The sequence below is a fragment of the Nerophis lumbriciformis genome, linkage group LG04 (genome assembly GCF_033978685.3).
Source record: "Nerophis lumbriciformis linkage group LG04, RoL_Nlum_v2.1, whole genome shotgun sequence".
NCBI lineage: Eukaryota > Metazoa > Chordata > Actinopteri > Syngnathiformes > Syngnathidae > Nerophis > Nerophis lumbriciformis.
The window spans coordinates 28,153,376-28,173,249 of NC_084551.2; the positions used below are offsets into that span (position 1 = coordinate 28,153,376).

Below are 19,874 nucleotides of genomic sequence, written 5' to 3' on the forward strand. Positions count from 1 at the left end.
AGACATCTGTTTCTTGTCTCTCATAATGATTGTGAACAATAGGCAAAATTCCAAAAAAAAGTGCAATTCCACATGAAATTATAGAACAGGTGCAATTGGATGAAGTACATTTTTCTGTCTAAAGTGAAAAAACAAATATATTCAGCCAAAAAGTGCTTTATTATTTTCAGCCTTTCGCAGGCCACATAAATGATATGGCAGGCCAGTTCTGGGCCTTGTGTTTGACAACATTAATTTAGTAAATTAGTCATGTAGTAATCTGTAATTCGTAATGCATACAACTGAATTTAAGATGTGTTTGACAACTGTGAAAGTCATGTTATAGGGCTTAGACCGGGGGTGTCCCAATGGCCGCAAACTGAAATGTCTAAGTATACGGGTGCCATTTCAATATTCTTTTGATTGTGTAAAAATAAATAAAAAAACTGACATTATATATATTGCATGTCAAGACAAAATGTTGTGTTAGCTTTGAGTTTTAGGTGACAAAGTACACTATTATTTTTCCTGCATTTTCTGTTGTTTTTTTTCCGGACACTCTGCTGCGGCCCAACAAAACTAGGTAATGGCCTCCGGGCCACACTTTGGACACACCTGGTTTCGAGCATCAAAAATATGCATTTTTTAAAGATTTTAATTGGTGTGCCCATTATTCATTCATTTTTTTTTTTTATTATCAATTTTTATCATTAAAAAATGTTTAAACTTCTAAACATTCATTTAATAATACCGCGATAATCATGATACTTTAACTCACAATAACTGTGATAAGACACTTTGCAGCCATGAATTGTCTTATCATGGAAGCACAACACGTTTAAAATAGCCTGGAAAAAAGCAAGACACCTGTTTGAGTCAGCCACTCGCAGGAAAGCTACCGGTGGTATCAACAACAAGCAGTGGACGACATTGCTCGAGAGTACTATATTGTCGACTGGGATTACTCGTGATTAATCACAATTCAAAAGTGTGATAATCTGATTAAAATGATTAATCGTTTCCCAGCACTATTTTTTACACAAGTGACATCGACTATTGACTATTCATGCTTATGTGCTGCATCATCAAATTTAAACAAACAATGCACTGATGTGGTACAGGTGTCAACCACTGTGAACGCAAGGTCTCCCGCTGCAACACCCTGAAGAACCTGACTTTTGATGACCTCTTGGAGGTGACCAACAGCTTGCCAGGGGTCAAAGTTCGCCCGGAGGACGTGTCGGCGGTGGTGGCGACCTGTCCCCCAAAGCAGTACGTCCTGCAGCTGCTCCATCTGTGGAAGAGGGCCAACTTTGACCTGGATCTGGTCAAAGGTCTTTCTCACAGTGTGAGGGTGCTGCGCGGCAAAGGGGCGCCGCGTTATCTTCTGAAAGGCCTCAAGAAGATCAGCCGCATCATAGGCTCCGCCTCCACTCGCAAGACGTATGAAAAGATGTTTGTTAGTATGCTTCAAGATGAACTGTCTTTTAAAACTCTCAAGCCATTCAATGAATAAGAGTAAAAAAGGCTGCTGTTTCAGTAGGGATGGGAATTCTACTAAATCTTCTTAATCGGCTTTGGGAAAAATCAAATTTTTTCTATGAGAATCTCTCCTGGAATGTTCTCAGCACCTGTTTCCATGCTGTGTTGTACTGAGCAGAGGAGTTGTACCATACCAAAGGTCTGCGTGGTTGTCGTTTTTCAACAGCGTCTCCTCTGGTCGCAGATGAGTAGTGCACTCCGTTTTGTCTCCATAGCTTCCAGATACATCCATCCTTCCATCCATTTTCTACCGCTTGTCCCTTTTGAGGTCGCACAATTAATCCACAATGAATTCTCCAGAATTGCCCATTCCTTGCTTGTATCCTAAATAAACTCCAAAGGAGAACAACACTCAAGCTCTAAAACACTCATAGTGCGATTACATATATATATATATATATATTTATATTTATATATATATATATATATATATATAAATATATATATATATATATATATATATATATAAAGTGGTACCTTGGTTTTTGGTAGCAATCCATTTGCGTAACCCAAATCGTACAAAAACCGAGGCAATCTTTCCAATAAGAAATCATATAAATCAAATTAATCAGTTCCAAACACCCAAAAATATTAACACAAGACACGTTTTATAAAGAATATTTATAGTTTTTCATTCAGATAACAATGTAAATTAAACATAAATGATCTACTTTTTTATTTTATTTATTTATTTTATTTTTTTGTAGCCATACTGTTACGATCCGCTGCCCGGATCAGAGTTTGTTCCCATACAACAGATAACGACAACTTTGATTCCCGCTAGCTTTTCACGCTATGCCATTTTGCCTGCTAGCTCCCACGCTAGTCCTTTTGTTTTTGCCTTTTGCTATTTGCACGTCTTTTGTTCGTTCCCCGTACGATTTATATTTTCAATAAATTATTTTCCTACCTGCAAGCTGTGTCCGAAGCCGTCTGCATCCTTGGGAGAACCACACCCGCATCACTATGCGACCAAGTCGTCTCAGTACGAAGCCAGCAGAAAACAATTCTCCCGCACTGGCTGACGAGGAGTTGGACGAAGGTACGCTCATGGTGTTGCGAGCGATGGAAGCCGAGACGCTTCGCTATTCGACGGAGGAGAGGTCGAATCTCATGTGGGGAGCTGGAGGCTCTCTTATCCCCATCGATTCCCTCTGGTCGGAAGACATCGCCGCTACACCGCAGTACCGTGCGCGCCGTCAAAGACGGAAGCCGGCCAGGAGGTCTTTCCCTCGCCGCCAAGACGCGCCGCTCCTGCAAACTCCTCCCCCGGACCGAAGCAAGCTACATGCAGCTCAAACTCCCCCTCCTCAGATGTTTGGCAACCCCATCGACCACTTCGCCAAAAAATTCTCCGATTGGGCTGTAAGTCACATGGACAGTTGCAACAGTGATGTCATTTCATTGGCGCCTCCCGAAGAGGTAACTCCGCCCACTTCTGATGACATCATTGAACAAGATTTTTTTTTTCCCTCTTCTAATTCTTTCTGTCAGCCAATACCAAATGATTTTCATTCTAAGATAAAACATTATCAGGACATTTTTGCTAAGTGTAAATCTAGTCAATCACATTCTGATTTTCAAACTCCACCTCCAGTGACTTTGTTTCCGCCCCCAGTGACTATAACTCCGCCCACTGCACATATTTTTTCCCCCTGTGCTCCCACCCAATCTCAAGTGGGGGATGATAATAGTCAATTTGGACAATTTGAAGAAGAGTATACCCCCCTCCATACCTCCCCCCACCCACCCTTGAAGACAGTTCCAAACCGCAAAGAGCGCGTCTGGTATCCGCGTCTTGAGGGGGGGGCTAGTACTGGGAACTGTGCTAGTGCGGTGGCACAACTTCGGCGTACTAAGCCGCAACCACCTGCACGGCCACCGCCACCAGTTTTTCGGCGTGCTAAGCCGCAACCTCCTGCACGGCCACCGCCACCAGTTTTTCGGCGTGCTAAGCCGCAACCCCCTGCACGGCCACCGCCACCAGTCTTTCGGCGTGCTAAACCGCAACCTCCTGCAAGGCCACCGCCACCAGTCTTTCGGCGTGCTAAATCGCAACTTCCTGCAAGGCCACCGCCACCAGTCTTCCGGCGTGCTAAACCGCAACCTCCTGCACGGCCACCGCCACCAGTCCTTCGTCCTGCTAAGCCACAACCGCCAGCTAGGCCACCTCCAGCTGCACCTCGGCTAGCACCTGTTCCTGCACCTCGGCTGACACACCAAGCTTCGTCTCCAGTACCTCCACCACGCCAAGCTCCACCATGCCAAGTTCCTCGGCTGGTTCCCACACCAGCGCCGGCTCCAAGGCTGGTTCTCACACCAGCGCCGGCTCCAAGGCTGGTTCTCACACCAGCGCCGGCTCCAAGGCTGGTTCTCACACCAGCGCCGGCTCCAAGGCTGGTTCTCACACCAGCGCCGACTCCAAGACCAACCCCTGTCCCGGCTCCAAGGCTGGTTCCCACACCAGCGCCGGCTCCACGGCTGGTACCCACACCAGCGCCGGCTCCACGGCTGGTACCCACACCAGCGCCGGCTCCACGGCTGGTACCCACACCAGCGCCGGCTCCACGGCTGGTACCCACACCAGCGCCGGCTCCACGGCTGGTACCCACACCAGCGCCGGCACCACGGCTGGTACCAGAACCTGCATCTGCTCCACGGCTGGTACCAGAACCTGCATCTGCTCCACGGCTGGTACCAGAACCTGCACCTGCCTCCACGGCGACGACGTCTCCTCCTGCCTCCACGGCGACGACGTCTCCTCCTGCCTCCACGGCGACGTCGGCTCCTCCTGCCTCCACGGCGACGTCGGCTCCTCCTGCCTCCATGGCGACGTCGGCTCCTCCTGCCTCCACGGCGACGTCGGCTCCTCCTGCCTCCACGGCGACGTCGGCTCCTCCTGCCTCCACGGCGACGTCGGCTCCTCCTGTTTCCACGGCGACGTCTGCTCTCTCCTTGTCTTCGTCTCAGCGACCTCGAGTGGTCTGGCTGCGCAAGCGGCGCTCTCGGAGGTTTGTTTATGGACGCCAGTGGCGCAAACAGCAGCGACACCCGAGACGTAGTCGTAGAACTCTCCGGCTGCTGAACTTCTGGCGCCACTCACGCCCACCTTCTCGGCAGCCACGAATGTGGCCTTTCCGTGGTCGCCCGCCTCGCCTGCGGCAGCGGCGTTCCACTCGCCGCCGCCACCTGACTCTTCCCCGGTGGATTCGGGGACACGTGGCCTGGCGACCCACCACCAAATCCTCCCTCCACCCTCCCTTGACTCTCGAACTGTTTATTGTTTGTTGGGTTCTAGTTTTATTTAGTGTCAAGGGACATCTGGAATCTGTCCTTTAAGGGGGGGGTACTGTTACGATCCGCTGCCCGGATCAGAGTTTGTTCCCATACAACAGATAACGACAACTTTGATTCCCGCTAGCTTTTCACGCTATGCCATTTTGCCTGCTAGCTCCCACGCTAGTCCTTTTGTTTTTGCCTTTTGCTATTTGCACGTCTTTTGTTCGTTCCCCGTACGATTTATATTTTCAATAAATTATTTTCCTACCTGCAAGCTGTGTCCGAAGCCGTCTGCATCCTTGGGAGAACCACACCCGCATCACTATGCGACCAAGTCGTCTCACATACTTTTTAATAAAAACAATTGTTTGTTTTACAATTTTTTCTTTTTACATTTTTGCAGACATATTTTCTTTATTTGTTTTCTTTATTTCTTTTTATAATTTTTTTTAGCCATACCTCTTTTTATTTTTGTTAAATTATTTTTTGTATTTACCAGTTGAGTTACCAATACAATGATTCTTTGTTTGGTCAATGGATTCCATGGAATAATACGCCAAGAAACACTCATTTGATAACCAAGATGGCAAAATTTGGGGAAAATGAATGATGAAAAACTAAATCATAAGAAAAGTACCAAGGTACCACTGTATTATTATTATTATGATGATGATGATTATTAGTATTATAAAAATATATTGTGCAGATGAACCTGGTGTATATGTACGTGGGGCAGACATAGAGTAGGTCACATGGTAGCATCATGTAAATAAAGCTATACTCACCAAATTGAAACATATGCAGAGATCATTTGGAAACCTGGTGAGTTTATAATCCTAAATTGCCTTTCAGTAATTACTCAAATGCTTTTGATTTGAAAAAAATAGTGTCCTCTAGGCAGAGTAATCTTTGCAAAATATTTCATGGGAACAATTTTGAGTCTGTGAAAAGTAACACACACGATTATTTAAGATGTAAATAGCAAACGGTTTTATGGAAAAATGGGCAAGCAAATGTGCTCCCCCCCCCCCTTTCTCGCCATTTGGGAGGAAGGATTTGGTTTCATAATGAAATCCAGGTATGAGCTATACAATTGTCTTTTGTTTTGTTTTGTTGGTTTTGTCCGCGACTGCTGGCAAGTTAAGCTCCTAGAAATGTAATGTTTTACTGTCAGCTTTGTGAATGTACAATTGTGTTCTATTTAAAAGGGAGTTTATCTTGGACTTGTATGTAATGGCTTGTTTTCATTGCTTCATAAGAAATACTGAATCCTAAATGCTGCAACTTCTTGAAGGGATATGTTTTATATTTGTTTTTTATACAAAGAAGTGTCTTGTTTCTTTATTGTATATACACAAAACTGATGATGCGTTCAAATGCTTCATAAAAGATTGGACTTTTTCTCCCTGCTTGTGGTTTCTTAAATCATTACGATTAGGAAAAAATATTTTGTGACTCATTGTGTCAACATGTCACATGACTTTTACCATATACAGGAAACTGCATATGCAGTTTTCTGTATATGTATCATGTATTACAGTGTATCATCTTCATTGTCACATATCAGGTGACTCATTTGCTATAGCAGCAGATTCAGCTCATAACCTTTAGCAATATTACGTCACACTTCTGAAAACTGACCAAAAGGTTGTGAAAAGGCTTTTCAGAGGTGCACGCACAAGAGAGTGCAATAGTTATAGTGCAAAATACATGTTGGTTATATGAATAAAATGGCAAAATCTCACTTCTCACTATGAGTCGATGCAGTTGTACGCTATAGAAATAATAAATATATCAATATAAAAAGGTAAGGAACCTAATTTGAGTTGAATCTATAACCAAGGCAGTAAAACCATGAACTGTAAACAAAAATGTTCATCGTAAAATTCACAGCAAATTGTTGGCTAATTTACTGTGAAATATTTTTATTGCAATTTACTATAACCGCAGAGCTGTGATTTCACGGTTAACTATGATAATGTTAGAAATAATTGCATTAGCTTCACATTTGTATTTTTATAGTTAATCATAATAAAATGACAATGAAATACTGTAAATTCGCCATTACAATGTTATTGGTGATTATTCTTTCGGTTTACGGAAATCAATCAATCAATCAATGTTTATTTATATAGTCCTAAATCACAAGTGTCTCAAAGGGCTGCACAAGCCACAACGACATCCTCGGTACAAAGCCCACATAAGGGCAAGGAAAAACTCACCCCAGTGGGACGTCGATGTGAATGACTATGAGAAACCTTGGAGAGGACCGCATATGTGGGTAACCCCCCCCCCCCCCCCCCTCTAGGGGAGGGGGGGGGGGGGGGGTTGAATTTACAGTAGTTTGTTGCGATATTACAGAGGACTATGATTACAGTATTTTACTGTGAAGTACCAGTGAATTGATGTGAAATATAAGGATATTGTAATAGCACATATCCAGTCAAATGCACATTTTGATTCCAGTATTTTACTGTAAAAAAATGCTGTCAAATATTGGTGTTGTATTACAGTATGTGGATTCTTACGGCCAAGCCGCAAAAAAAGCTAATGATAATCATGGAAAATGTATAATTCAAAATGAAAGAAATGTGTTTCATGCTGTTGTCCAATCATTATATATATTATAGAATTGTTAATGGATATTTTTGGGAGAAAAAATACAAAACTATGTAGGGGTGTCAAACTCATTTTCTTCAAAGGCCACTTTGCAATAATGTCTGCGTCACAGTGAATTAAATATATATGAATTCTATAAACATACAATAGCTTCACTACACAGTTGCCTATATTTGATTATTATATTTCTTATTAACAGATTGATGGATAACATGCTGTGAAATCATAAGTCAAGGTGACAAGCAGATATTTAAGTATTTTTGATAACTCTCCCAAATATGTTGTGTGAACAGACACTATTAAAGTTCAGAAGACTGTATTGAATGCAGTATTTATTTGTATCTGTTTTTGTCCAAATTGAAAGAAAAATGAAGGGCTTTATTCTGATTATTATTTCCAGGCTTTTGTGGCAGGCCAGATCTGGCCCGCGGGCCTTGAGTTTGATACCTGTGATGTACAATATATATATATATATAAGTAATACATCTTTTTTTAATAACACAATGGTTTTTTCAAGAAAGAACTCAGAAATAATGGATGTAGAGATGTACAGTAGGGATTGATTTGCACCCAAACCAGTGGGAAGCGCCAAATGACTTCTAAGCAAAAGCTTTTCTTCCTGGCACTCACACACATCAGGGAACAGCAGCAATGCAGTCATGACACAGAAACACACACGCACACACACAAATCAAACCACAGTGGCGTCCTGCTGCTATTTTTTAAGATAACAGTGATCAATGAGGTCAAGAAATATGATATTACTGTGCAGACACTGCAGAGTAGAAAGAGGTGTTTAAAAAAGCATATTATTAAGTCATTTAGCAGATATTGAAAAATGCCTTTTTTTAAATAATTAATTTGGCCTTTGATTTGTAATGTTTTATTTATTTTTCTTCTTAAACCAGTCTCTAAAAAGAGAGGCCGTCTTATATTCGGCTCAATAAGTTTGACTACTGTTGCGTTTAGACCAGATGTTCCTCCAAGGGAATTTAAGTTACTGGTCAATCCCAAGTTCTTTTGATGACATATAAGCTGAGTTTAAATGATCACCCAGAACAGAATAGGTATTTTGCAATTTATTTCCAAAGCTTTGGAGAGACCAGAGGGCAGCACGGTGGAAGAGGGGTTAGTGCATCTGCCTCACAATACGAAGGTCCTGAGTAGTCCTGGGTTCAATCCCGGGCTCGGGATTTTTCTGTGTGGAGTTTGCATATTCTCCCCGTGACTGCGTGGGTTCCCTCCGGGTACTCCGGCTTCCTCCCACCTCCAAAGACATGCACCTGGGGATAGGTTGATTGGCAACACTAAAATTGGCCCTAGTGTGTGAATGTGAGTGTGAATGTTGTCTGTCTATCTGTGTTGGCCCTGGGACGAGGTGGCGACTTGTCCAGGGTGTACCCCGCCTTCCGCCCGATTGTAGCTGAGATAGGCTCCAGCGCCCCCCGCGACCCCGAAGGGAATAAGCGGTAGAAAATGGATGGATGGATGGATGGAGAGACCAGCCTAGGACAACACATTCAATTGCGTAGCCAAGTTGATCTGAAAAACATTACCCTGTGCTGTGTTCTTCAATATGTCTCTCGCCCCCACCCTCCAGAACGAATACACATGTCTATTGTTCTCCTTAGCTAGAGACAGGATGAGATAACAAATAAAAGGAGTATTGCTACTCCCTGCATTCCGAGCTCAAGGTAGTCCACAGTGCACCCTCGGTCATGAGATGGAGAAAAAATAGAAAGAGCACAAAGAGAAAACACTAGTTATTTCAAACCTGACTATAGAAAGAAATAACTCTTAAATATGGATATATGTAGATATCGATCTCCCTCACTACACATCAATATTCTGTGCAGCTTTACTTAACATTGAGTGTACAAATAAACATATGTGTTTTTTATTCATTAATGTACTCGTTTGTGCAACAAAATTACACATTATTGATAAAGCACATGATTGCAAGTGTGTTAATGTGGTTAGTGTAAATGTGGTAAGTGTGGTTTCCTAATTTCGAATGAGCTTTGTTTTATGTTGCTCAATTACGCACAATCCCGCATTAACTTCCCCGTTTGGCATCACATAACACGTACAAGTGGGTTGACCTTCAAAACACCTCCGCAATCGTGTGGAGCCTCTCAGATATAAAAGTGTGTATGTGTCAGAAAGCCATGTGAGTGCAGTGACAACATCAGTATGGTGAGTACACACATTGTGATGCGTTCAAAGGCAGTAATTGCACATTGTTCCTATGTGTTTAAATTGTTCCTATGTGTTTAACGTGTATTCAGACGACTCCAGGGTACTCTTTTTGTTTTAGTCACTGCTTTCATTCCCGCCTTCTAGTGTTATTGCAGACTTTTGGAGACTCTGACGTGAAAGCAGATATTATAGAGCCTTTAAGATGCTCTCTTCGTAGTGTACTGTATGTAGCTCTTTGTCATTTCTCTGAATAAACGCTCAGTGAGCAACTCTTTTTGACTTAGCGAGTTAGCATTCCTTGAACAAAGTATGTTGAGTGCTATTGGAGCTACATGTGTTTACCACCAGCAGTAAATGAGATGTAACTTTCGTGAACAAATTGAGTCTTTTGAACGACTCTTTTCAATGAACCATGAGAACCGTTTGTTTGGGAGCCTTTTTTTATGCACATGCAAATTTAGCGTTGGCAGTCAAAGGAAACTGAGCAGTATTTGGAGTGACTTTTAAAAAAAAAAAATTACATATAAGAACTTATTTATATATATATGTATATATATATATGTATATGTATATGTATATATATATATATATATATATATATATATATATATATATATATATATATATATATATATATATATATATATATATATATGTAAACTTTTGACCACGACTGTATATATATATATATATATATATATATACAGTATGTATATATATATATATATATATATATATATATATATATATATATATATATATATATATATATATATATATATACTGTATATATATATATATATATATATATATATATATATATATACAGTATATATATATATATATATATATATATATATATATACAGTATATATATATATATATATATATATATATATATATATATATATATATATATATATATATATACTGTATATATATATATATATATATATATACAGTCGTGGTCAAAAGTTTACATACACTTGTAAAGAACATAATGTCATGGCTGTCTTGAGTTTCCAATAATTTCTACAACTCTTATTTTTTTGTGATAGAGTGATTGGAGCACATACTTGTTGGTCACAAAAGACATTTATGAAGTTTGGTTCTTTTATGAATTTATTATGGAAATGTGACATGTGTTTGGGGTCATGGTCCTGTTGGAACACCCAACTGCGCCCAAGACCCAACCTTCAGGCTGATGATTTTAGGTTGTCCTGAAGAATTTGGAGGTAACCCTCCTTTTTCATTGTCCCATTTACTCTCTGTAAAGCACCAGTTCCATTGGCAGCAAAACAGGCCCAGAGTATAATACTACCACCACTATGCTTGACAGTAGGAATGGTGTTCCTGGGATTTTTCCTCCAAACATATTGCTGGGTATTGTGGCCAAACAGCTCAATTTTTGTTTCATCTGACATCACATGGACAAAGATAAGACCTTCTGGAGGAATGTTCTGTGGTCAAATGAAACAAAAATTGAGCTGTTAAAGTTAAAGTTAAAGTACCAATGATTGTCACACACACACTAGGTGTGGCGAAATTATTCTCTGCATTTGACCCATCACCCTTGATCACCCCCTGGGAGGTGAGGGGAGCAGTGGGCAGCAGCGGTGGCTGCGCCCAGGAATCATTTTGGTGATTTAACCCCCAATTCCAACCCTTGATGCTGAGTGCCAAGCAGGGAGGTAATGGGTCCCATTTTTATAGTCTTTGGTATGACTCGGCCGGGATTTGAACTCCCAACCTACCGATCTCAGGACGGACACTCTAACCACTAGGCCACTGAGTAGGTTTGGCCACAATAACCAGCAATATGTTTGGAGGAGAAAAGGTGAGGCCTTTATCCCAGGAACACCATTCCTACCGTCAAGCATAGTAGTGGTAGTATTATGCTCTGGGCCTGTTTTGCTGCCAATTGAACTGGTGCTTTAAATGGGACAATGAAAAAGGAGGATTGCCTCCAAATTTTTCAGGACAACCTAAAATCATCAGCCTGGAGGTTGGGTCTTGGGCGCAGTTGGGTGTTCCCAAAGTCCTGACTTAAACTTGTGGACGACGCTGAAGAAACAAGTCCATGTCAGAAAACCAACTCATTTAGCTGAACTGCACCAATTCCGTCAAGAGGAGTGGTCAAAAATTCAACCAGAATCTTGCCAGAACTTGTGGATGGCTACCAAAACTGCCTTATTGCAGTGAAACTTGCCAAGGGACATGTAAGCAAATATTAACATTGCTGTATGTATACTTTTGACCCAGCAGATTTGGTCACATTTTCAGTAGACCCATAATAAATTCATAAAAGAACCAAACTTCATGAATGTCTTTTGTGATCAACAAGTATGTGCTCCAATCACTCTATCACAAAAAAATAAGAGTTGTAGAAAGTATTGGAAACTCAAGACAGCCATGACATTATGTTCTTTACAAGTGTGTGCAAACTTTCGATCGCGACTGTATATATATATAGATAGATAGATAGATAGATAGATAGATAGATAGATAGATAGATGGATAGATAGATAGATAGATAGAATTTTACTTTACATGCAGTCGGCTTTTGGCCGACGTCCAAATTTTTTTAGCTCAATGTGGCCCCTGAGTCAAAACATGTGGACACCCTGAATCAGAATGTTTGTAGTGGTTTATGAATGAAGATGATGCTTCTTTGCCTCCTCAGCTGTTCCTACCATCACTGCTGGTGCTGCTATGCAGCGTTCAATGTCACCTGGTGGACTCCACTCCCAAGTACGAGTACAAAGACCCTGCCACAGGGGAGACGATCTTGTGTGACAAGTGTCCCCCTGGCACGCACATGTCCTCGCACTGCACGACCAGCACGCCCACCGTGTGCGTGGCGTGCAGGGAGAGCCACTTCACGGAGCTGTGGAACTACTTGCCCAAGTGTCTCTACTGCAACAACTTCTGCACAAACAACAAGGAGGTTGAGACGAAGTGCAGTCCCAGTAAAAACAGAGTGTGTCGGTGTAAGGAGGGCTTCTACATGAAGGAGGACTACTGCAGCAGACACTCCACTTGCCCCCAAGGTCATGGCGTTCTAACCAGAGGTAAAACCATCTATTATTTTCAATCAGGTCTAATGTGCACTAAATTGTTTAAAAAAAATACTTGGCTGAGAACCATGAGGCACAGTTTGGGGGTGCTCAAACCAGAGAAGAGGTCACCTATATTGCAAAAATTATACAGACATTTATTATTATAATATTTGCAAATTTACAGTAACACATACTTTATACATAACACATTATTAAATTGAATACAAAATGAACATGTACAGTTTACAGATGCATTTTTTTTTACTGTTTTCTGACAAAGTTGAAGCATAAGCAGCATCACACTAATAAACAATATATATCTCACCAGACTTAAAGGGGTCGAATTATGCAAAAACAACTTTTGTTTACCTGTTGGTACCTGTTTTTGTATATTTGGGATCTGCATAATTAACGGAAATATTACGGTACAGGGGGGAAGACGACGGCACCAGAATGCATTATGTCGTTTTAGCTCTATTTGTTCATATATATATTATAAATGAAGTGTGAAACTAATCCAAATGTGTGTGGGGTGCGACTATGTGTAGTGATTAGCTGTTGAGTTTTACCAGTAGTGTTGAGCGGAAGTCCGAGGGGGCAAGGCAAGCTCAGAGATCCGTGGGCAGGCGTGAGGTCGAGATCCAAGAGGCAGCCAGGGAACCAGAGGGAATACGGGGAGACGAGACACACAGCTTGTGATGCGGGAACGGAGGAATGCTGCTGGATGACGACAAGGGACACGAGACAAATGAACAAGGAGGGGGAGAAACAGAGAGAGAGCGAGTGTGCATCGAGCTAGAGATTGTCGGCTTGCATATTGTGGCCCGGAACGCAGGTCTGGACTGGCTTAAGAAGCCCAGGGAGCTCATCAGCGACAGAGTGCTGATTGATTGCAGCCGCTGGCTGTAGCAGGAGTGGTGCGCGCAGGAGCAAAATGTCTTGACGATGCTTTGGATAACATAATCTATGCAACATTTGGACCAAAGAACGACCATTTCATGTTATGTAAAAAAAATTCATAACATGACTCCTTTTAATATTGTTCTGACCCTTTTTTTATTTCAGTAAGGTAGTTTTATTCATAAAGATTGATAACATTTTATTGATAAGGGCAAATTGAATGTTCATTTGGCTTTGTTACCACTTTATATGACGTCATGTCATTTCACTTCCTGTTATAGATCATTTAAAATCCACATTTTATCTCAACAATTACGATTTCAAATACAACTAAATCAAACAACTTAATTTGTAGAACAGTTATTGTTATTATGCATGTGCAGTGACACAAGAGATGGTGTTTTTACTAATTCAAAAACAATTTGTGATTTTGTTTTCAGCACTTAAAAGGGAATTCCACTGTTTTTGAAGACAAGAACAGATCTGTTTTTCTTTTTTAATCCATTCTAACTCATAAATAAGTGCAAGCAAGAGTCAGCTAACAATAGAGCTACTGGGATTCGCTCTATCCCGCCTATAAAGCTCTCTATAAAACATTCAAAAACCTCCATCAATGTTTTATATACATGCTGTAAGTATATATGTAATATAGTAACAGTCACATTCATAATATCATGTAATATTTACTTATTTTGCACATTTTAAGCATACGGCGGCATATACATTTCCCAGACACATCACAACGTTCACTTTTCCACTACTACTCACGGCAGACCTTGTGGTAGCCATCAAAGACTACTTTAGGATAAATAGTGATCCAGAACCTTGTATTTTTGAGCCCGAATATGAGGAGGATGAGATACACTTTTTAGCATTAGATTCATTTTTTGTATATAAAGTCAATATTAGACAAAGTGAATTAAACCTTAATGCACTACAATAAGCAAGTATGACTTATGTGACGACGCTCAAGGCTCTCGTCTTTGTTTTTAGGTACAGCACAAAATGACACAGTCTGTCACAGGTGCTCTGACGGCTTCTTCTCCACCTCTTCCTCTGCACTGGAGGAGTGTGTCAAACACAAAGAGTGTGTAAACGGACAGCAGCTTCTACTCCCTGGTTCCGCAATCCTTGATGCAGTTTGTGGCCGCTGTGAGGAGCTTGCAAATGGAGGTAATATTTGGAGGGAACATTGCCATATCTTCAAGCAGATAGTTATTTTGTAGGTGGGATTTTGTCATATTGGGATATAGGAAGTGCTATTATTTAAACACATTATAATTCATGATTGATTACAAAGGATTGTTACACCAGTCTTGGTTAGCTTGTTAAGGGAGATTACAACTATCAAGCAACACTTATGTGTGTTTGTATTGTATTGTATTGGACTAAAGTGACAGACAGTTACTACCAGAGTCAATGCTTAAGTTTGAAAGCTGAAGTTTTTTGATTTAATATTTAATCATCGTTTACAAAATTGTTTTGAAACAAGAATAATCTGAAATTGCAACTGCTGTTGGCAGGTTATTTTGCTTATTGTAATTAATATAGTTCACATGTCTGTAATATTTACAATGATGATTTACCAAAAAAAAATCTACTTTTTAATTAAAACAAATTCTAATAATTAAACATGTAATTATGACTCAGACAGATGACATATCAAAGTAACGAAAATATTTATATTTTGCTCACAGGATATAGCACAAATTTTAGATATATTTAAAATAATGAAAAATTACAAAAATGTAATGTTTCTTTTTGTACAATTTTGTTTTAATCCAAACAACAAATGCAATCAACATTAAATATCTGACATCAAGTTATTGTTTTTTTAAAATGACTAATGAAATACTTTTTTTCTTAGCAGTTCTATGTAATAGTATATCTAGCTAATCTTTTTCAGGAATTAATTTGGTTTTAACATCCACTGGTTACAAATGTACAGACACATCATGTCTGACTGCGACATGAAAAATGTCAGGGTTTGATCAAGAAAACCTGCCAGAGAGCAGGCTCTGTTCTGGAAGCTTAACCTGCTTTCTGGAATACCTCCATGCTCCATGGTACTGCAGTAATATCCTGCATCCTTTATTAAAGTTAAAGTACCACTGATAGTCACACACACACACACACACACTAGGTGTGGTGAAATTACTCTCTACATTTGACCCGTCACCTTGTTCCACCCCCTGGGAGATGAGGGGAGCAGTGAGCAGCAGCGGTGGCCGTGCTCGGGAATCATTTTGGTGATTTAACCCCCAATTCCAACCCTTGATGCTGAGTGCCAAGCAGGGAGGTAATGAGTCCCATTTTTATAGTCGTTGGTATGACTCGGCCGGGGTTTGACCTCACGACCTTCCAGTCTCAGGGCGGACACTCTAACCACAAGGCCACTGAGCAGTTATTGCATTGAAATGGTTCTTCTTCCGCATTTGCCTCGCTTACTTTTTTGTGCAAATTAGTGTAATCTTGCAATCTAAGCAACAAAACGGTAATAAACCCTGTGGTTATAAGTTAATAAGCAACAACAATAATAATACTTCCTATTTCTTTGCTTTGGAATCTTGTTCTGTGTTTCCCTCCAGGTGAACAGCTCAGAACTTTCCTCTCTGGCTTCTTTAGTATGCACAGAATGCACATGGTCAAAATGAAGAGATTTTTTCGCAGGTGAGTCAACCATCTAAAATCCACCAAAGTAATGTTTTTATATCACACCAATGAGGCATCTTCTCCGCAGGTTTCAATCAAGTGAGAAAAGACACACCTTTCTCTCTCGCTCCTTTCTGCATCATGAGCAGCGAGGTCCTCTGTTGGACCGAATCAAGGAGTTGCTGCATCAGGCGCCACGAAATCATCTGAAGAAACTGCCGCGCTTTCTGAAACAGTCTGAGCTGTCCTCCATGGTGAAGAAGTTAGACAAGAAGCTTAAAGAGATTGAGCAGCAGACACCAAATTGTAGTTTATCACATGTCTTCTTATTTGACTGAAGCTTGGAATGTCATGTCAAATGTTGGCTGTTATTTAGCATCTTTTTACAAATTGCACTGTTTTTGATATTTGATAAATTGCACAAATTGATATTTTTTTCATGCAGAAGTGCAATAATGTGAGTGGTTTATTCTCAGGACATTACATGCACATTAAATGTAAACGTGAACATTGGCTTGGGTGTATGTATGAGATTTTACAAATGATGTTAAGAACTCCATCCATCCATCCATTTTCTACTGCTTGTCCGTTTCGGGGTAGCGGGGGGTGCTGGAGCCTATCTCAGATGCATTCGGGCGGAAGGCGGGGTACACCCTGGACAAGTCGCCACCTCGTCGCAGGGCCAACACAGATAGACAGACATCCACACTCACATTCACACACTAGGGCCAATTTTGTGTTGTCAATCAACCTATCTCCAGGTGCATGTCTTTGGAGGTGGGAGGAAGTCGGAGTACCCGGAGGGACCCCACGCAGTCACGGGGAGAACATGCAAACTCCACACAGATTTAAACTCAGAACCTTTGTATTGTGAGGCACATGCACTAACCCCTCTCCCACCGTACTGCCTCTGATAAGAACTCATAATGTCAAATTTGTTTGGGTCCCAGCTAATGCATAGGAAATGAACCAGCGGACATTAGCAAAGCAAGCAATAATGACTGAAAATATAACTTATAAATATAATTTCATTGTCATTAGTACATCAGAAGTCAAGTCATTAATTCGAAAAGAAATGATGAAAATGTTGCTAGACCGGTGGTGTCATGGAAATAGGAGAAGATCATTTTTCACTATCAATCCTCAAGTTGGCTCGGGACGTCGGGGTGGTAGATGCAGAAAAGAGGAAACATTAGTCATTCATCTGAGATTAGGACATGCCGGGTTGAATTAAATACTATTTCTAGTAGACAACAAGACTGGGAACTGCGACAAATAATCTTGAAACAGTAGAACATGTCATTTTAAATTGCACTAAATATGAAAGATAAAGAAAAAAAATTGAAGACATTTGAGCTATATATACTATAGTCACTCCCGTTGTGTCCTTAGGCAAGACACTTTACCCACCTTGCTCCCAGTGCCACCCACACTGGTTTAAATGTAACTTAGATAATGGGTGTCACTATGTAAAGTGCATAGAGTCTCTAGAGAACAGTGCTATATAAATTTAATTCACTTCACTACAGCACACTACTGTAAATTGAAACAACCACGACTGTTTTTAAGGTAAAATTCTGTCGACTTTTTTTTACCATAAAATCTACAGTTGTTGTTTTACAATGTATTACTGGAAATGGAAAAACGTACCAATTTTTTTTACGATAAAAAACTGGCAGCTCAGTTGCCACAATAAAAAAAAAACAGTGGTAATGTTTAATATGTTGTAAAACAAACACCGCTAATGTTGGCGACTAAGCTGCAAGTATTATTCCGTAAAAAACAGTGGCACTGTTTTTCCATTTACTGTAATATGTTGTAAAAAAAGAAAAAACAAAAAAACGCCGGACATTTTACAGTAAAATTCTGGTGACTGTTGCCAGTTTTTAACGGTAACATCTACAAGGGTTTTTCTTACAGTGTACGTGAAAAATAAATAGAATAATCAAATACATAGGCAAATTCAGGCATAACTGTGATGTGGCCGTCTATGAAAACGAGTTTGACACTCTAGCCCAGGGGTCCTCAAGTACAAATCTTGAAGGTCCACAAATGTTTTTTTTTAAACAGGCTGGGTCCGTTTATTATCGGTCAAGCTTATATAGTAGCAGGAGGTAGGTAGTTTAACATTTTCTTAAAATTAACAAAAATAAAATAAATATCCAATAAAATACATGAAATATTTTCTTTGAAACAAAAATAAATAAGAACTTTGAAAAAATGTGTCCTCTGCATTTGACCCATCCCTTGATCACCCCCTGGGAGGTGAGGGGAGCAGTGGGCAGCAGTGGCGCTGCGCCCGGGAATCATTTTTGGTGATTTAACCCCCAATTCCAAGCCTTGATGCTGAGTGCCAAGCAGGGAAGAATGCTGGTATGAGCTTTTAAACATAACCCGTTAACTGCTGCCAATCAAATGGTGAATAAGATACTCTTTAGGGTTCATATGTTTGTAAATCTGACTGTGATGAAGTCATTGCCTCACCAGCCATCAACCTCACCGCACGTTACTGCTCTGTTGCTATTTGTTGTTGTGTCATAGATTTAACAAAAATCTTGCTTGATGTTTCATATGACTTTTTCAGCCTCGTGATTTCTTTTTTTTTCTTAGCTCTGAATTATGAGGAAATGTCTCTTCAAATTCGCGGTGCTCTTTCAGATAGTGACGTTTCAGATTTTCACTTTTCACCAGAGCAACAGTACTGTTGCATATTAGACACATTGATCTGGTACTTGCAGTAGGTAGGATGAAACATATTGCTCTGTCCATTCTTCCTTGAAACGTCGGTTTTCCCTGTCCACCTTTCTTTTACCAGCCTGAGCCAACTTGGAGCATGCCATTGTGATTTGATTCACATTCAGTGACTGACGAGTGAACAGTTAGCGAAGTAGCGATACGAGACAACTGTGTGCCTGCAGCGAAAGGTTCCATGCACTGTGCACTGCACATGTGTATGACCCAGGTGGTAACAGCCTATCAGCGTGTTGTGATAGAGATGACAACCCATACCCCGGAATTAGCCAATCAGAGTGGCATTCTCTCGCTCTCACTCCGTCTCTCTCTCTGAGAGAGAGAGAGAGAGAGAGAGAGAGAGAGAGAGAGAGAGAGAGAGAGAGAGACGGAGTGAGTGAGACACGAGAAGTGTAAACAAAACGTGGAGATATTTGATTAAAAACAACGAAGAACGTTGACTTGCGCTAGCGATAACTCACAGATGAATACAATTATTATATTTTTTTATAATAATTATAATTATAATAATTATAATCTGTGGTGGGCTCTCCTATTTCTGGGGCTGAGGTTGCCGAGGTAGTTAAAAAGCTCCTCGGTGGCAAGGCCCCGGGGGTGGATGAGAGCCGCCCGGAGTTCCTTAAGGCTCTGGATGTTGTGGGGCTGTCTTGGTTGACAAGACTCTGCAACATCGCATGGACATCGGGGGCGGTACCTCTGGATTGGCAGACCGGGGTGGTGGTTCCTCTCTTTAAGAAGGGGAACCGGAGGGTGTGTTCCAACTATCGTGGGATCACACTCCTCAGCCTTCCCGGTAAGGTCTATTCAGGTGTACTGGAGAGGAGGCTACGCCGGATAGTCGAACCTCGGATTCAGGAGGAACAGTGTGGTTTTCGTCCTGGTCGTGGAACTGTG

At 40.9% G+C, this 19,874-nt stretch overlaps 2 protein-coding genes across 2 annotated transcripts in view; both read left to right on the forward strand.

Moving 5' to 3' along the window:
* LOC133592562 (tumor necrosis factor receptor superfamily member 11B-like) overlaps positions 1-2,225 on the forward strand; it is a 52,467-nt gene extending 50,242 nt beyond the window's left edge. The window contains exon 6 of the mRNA XM_061945190.1: positions 1,101-2,225. Coding sequence (XP_061801174.1) covers positions 1,101-1,495 — 395 coding nt within the window. The 3' untranslated portion in view covers positions 1,496-2,225. The remainder of the gene's footprint in view (positions 1-1,100) is intronic.
* Positions 2,226-9,604: 7,379 nt separating this feature from the next.
* Positions 9,605-16,725, forward strand: LOC133592573 (uncharacterized). Its single transcript, XM_061945202.1, has 5 exons — positions 9,605-9,615; positions 12,302-12,689; positions 14,571-14,750; positions 16,166-16,247; positions 16,318-16,725. Exons 1-5 carry the CDS (start codon positions 9,613-9,615, stop codon positions 16,565-16,567), a joined length of 903 nt encoding a protein of 300 aa, XP_061801186.1. The 5' UTR covers positions 9,605-9,612; the 3' UTR covers positions 16,568-16,725.
* Positions 16,726-19,874: the final 3,149 nt, after the last annotated feature.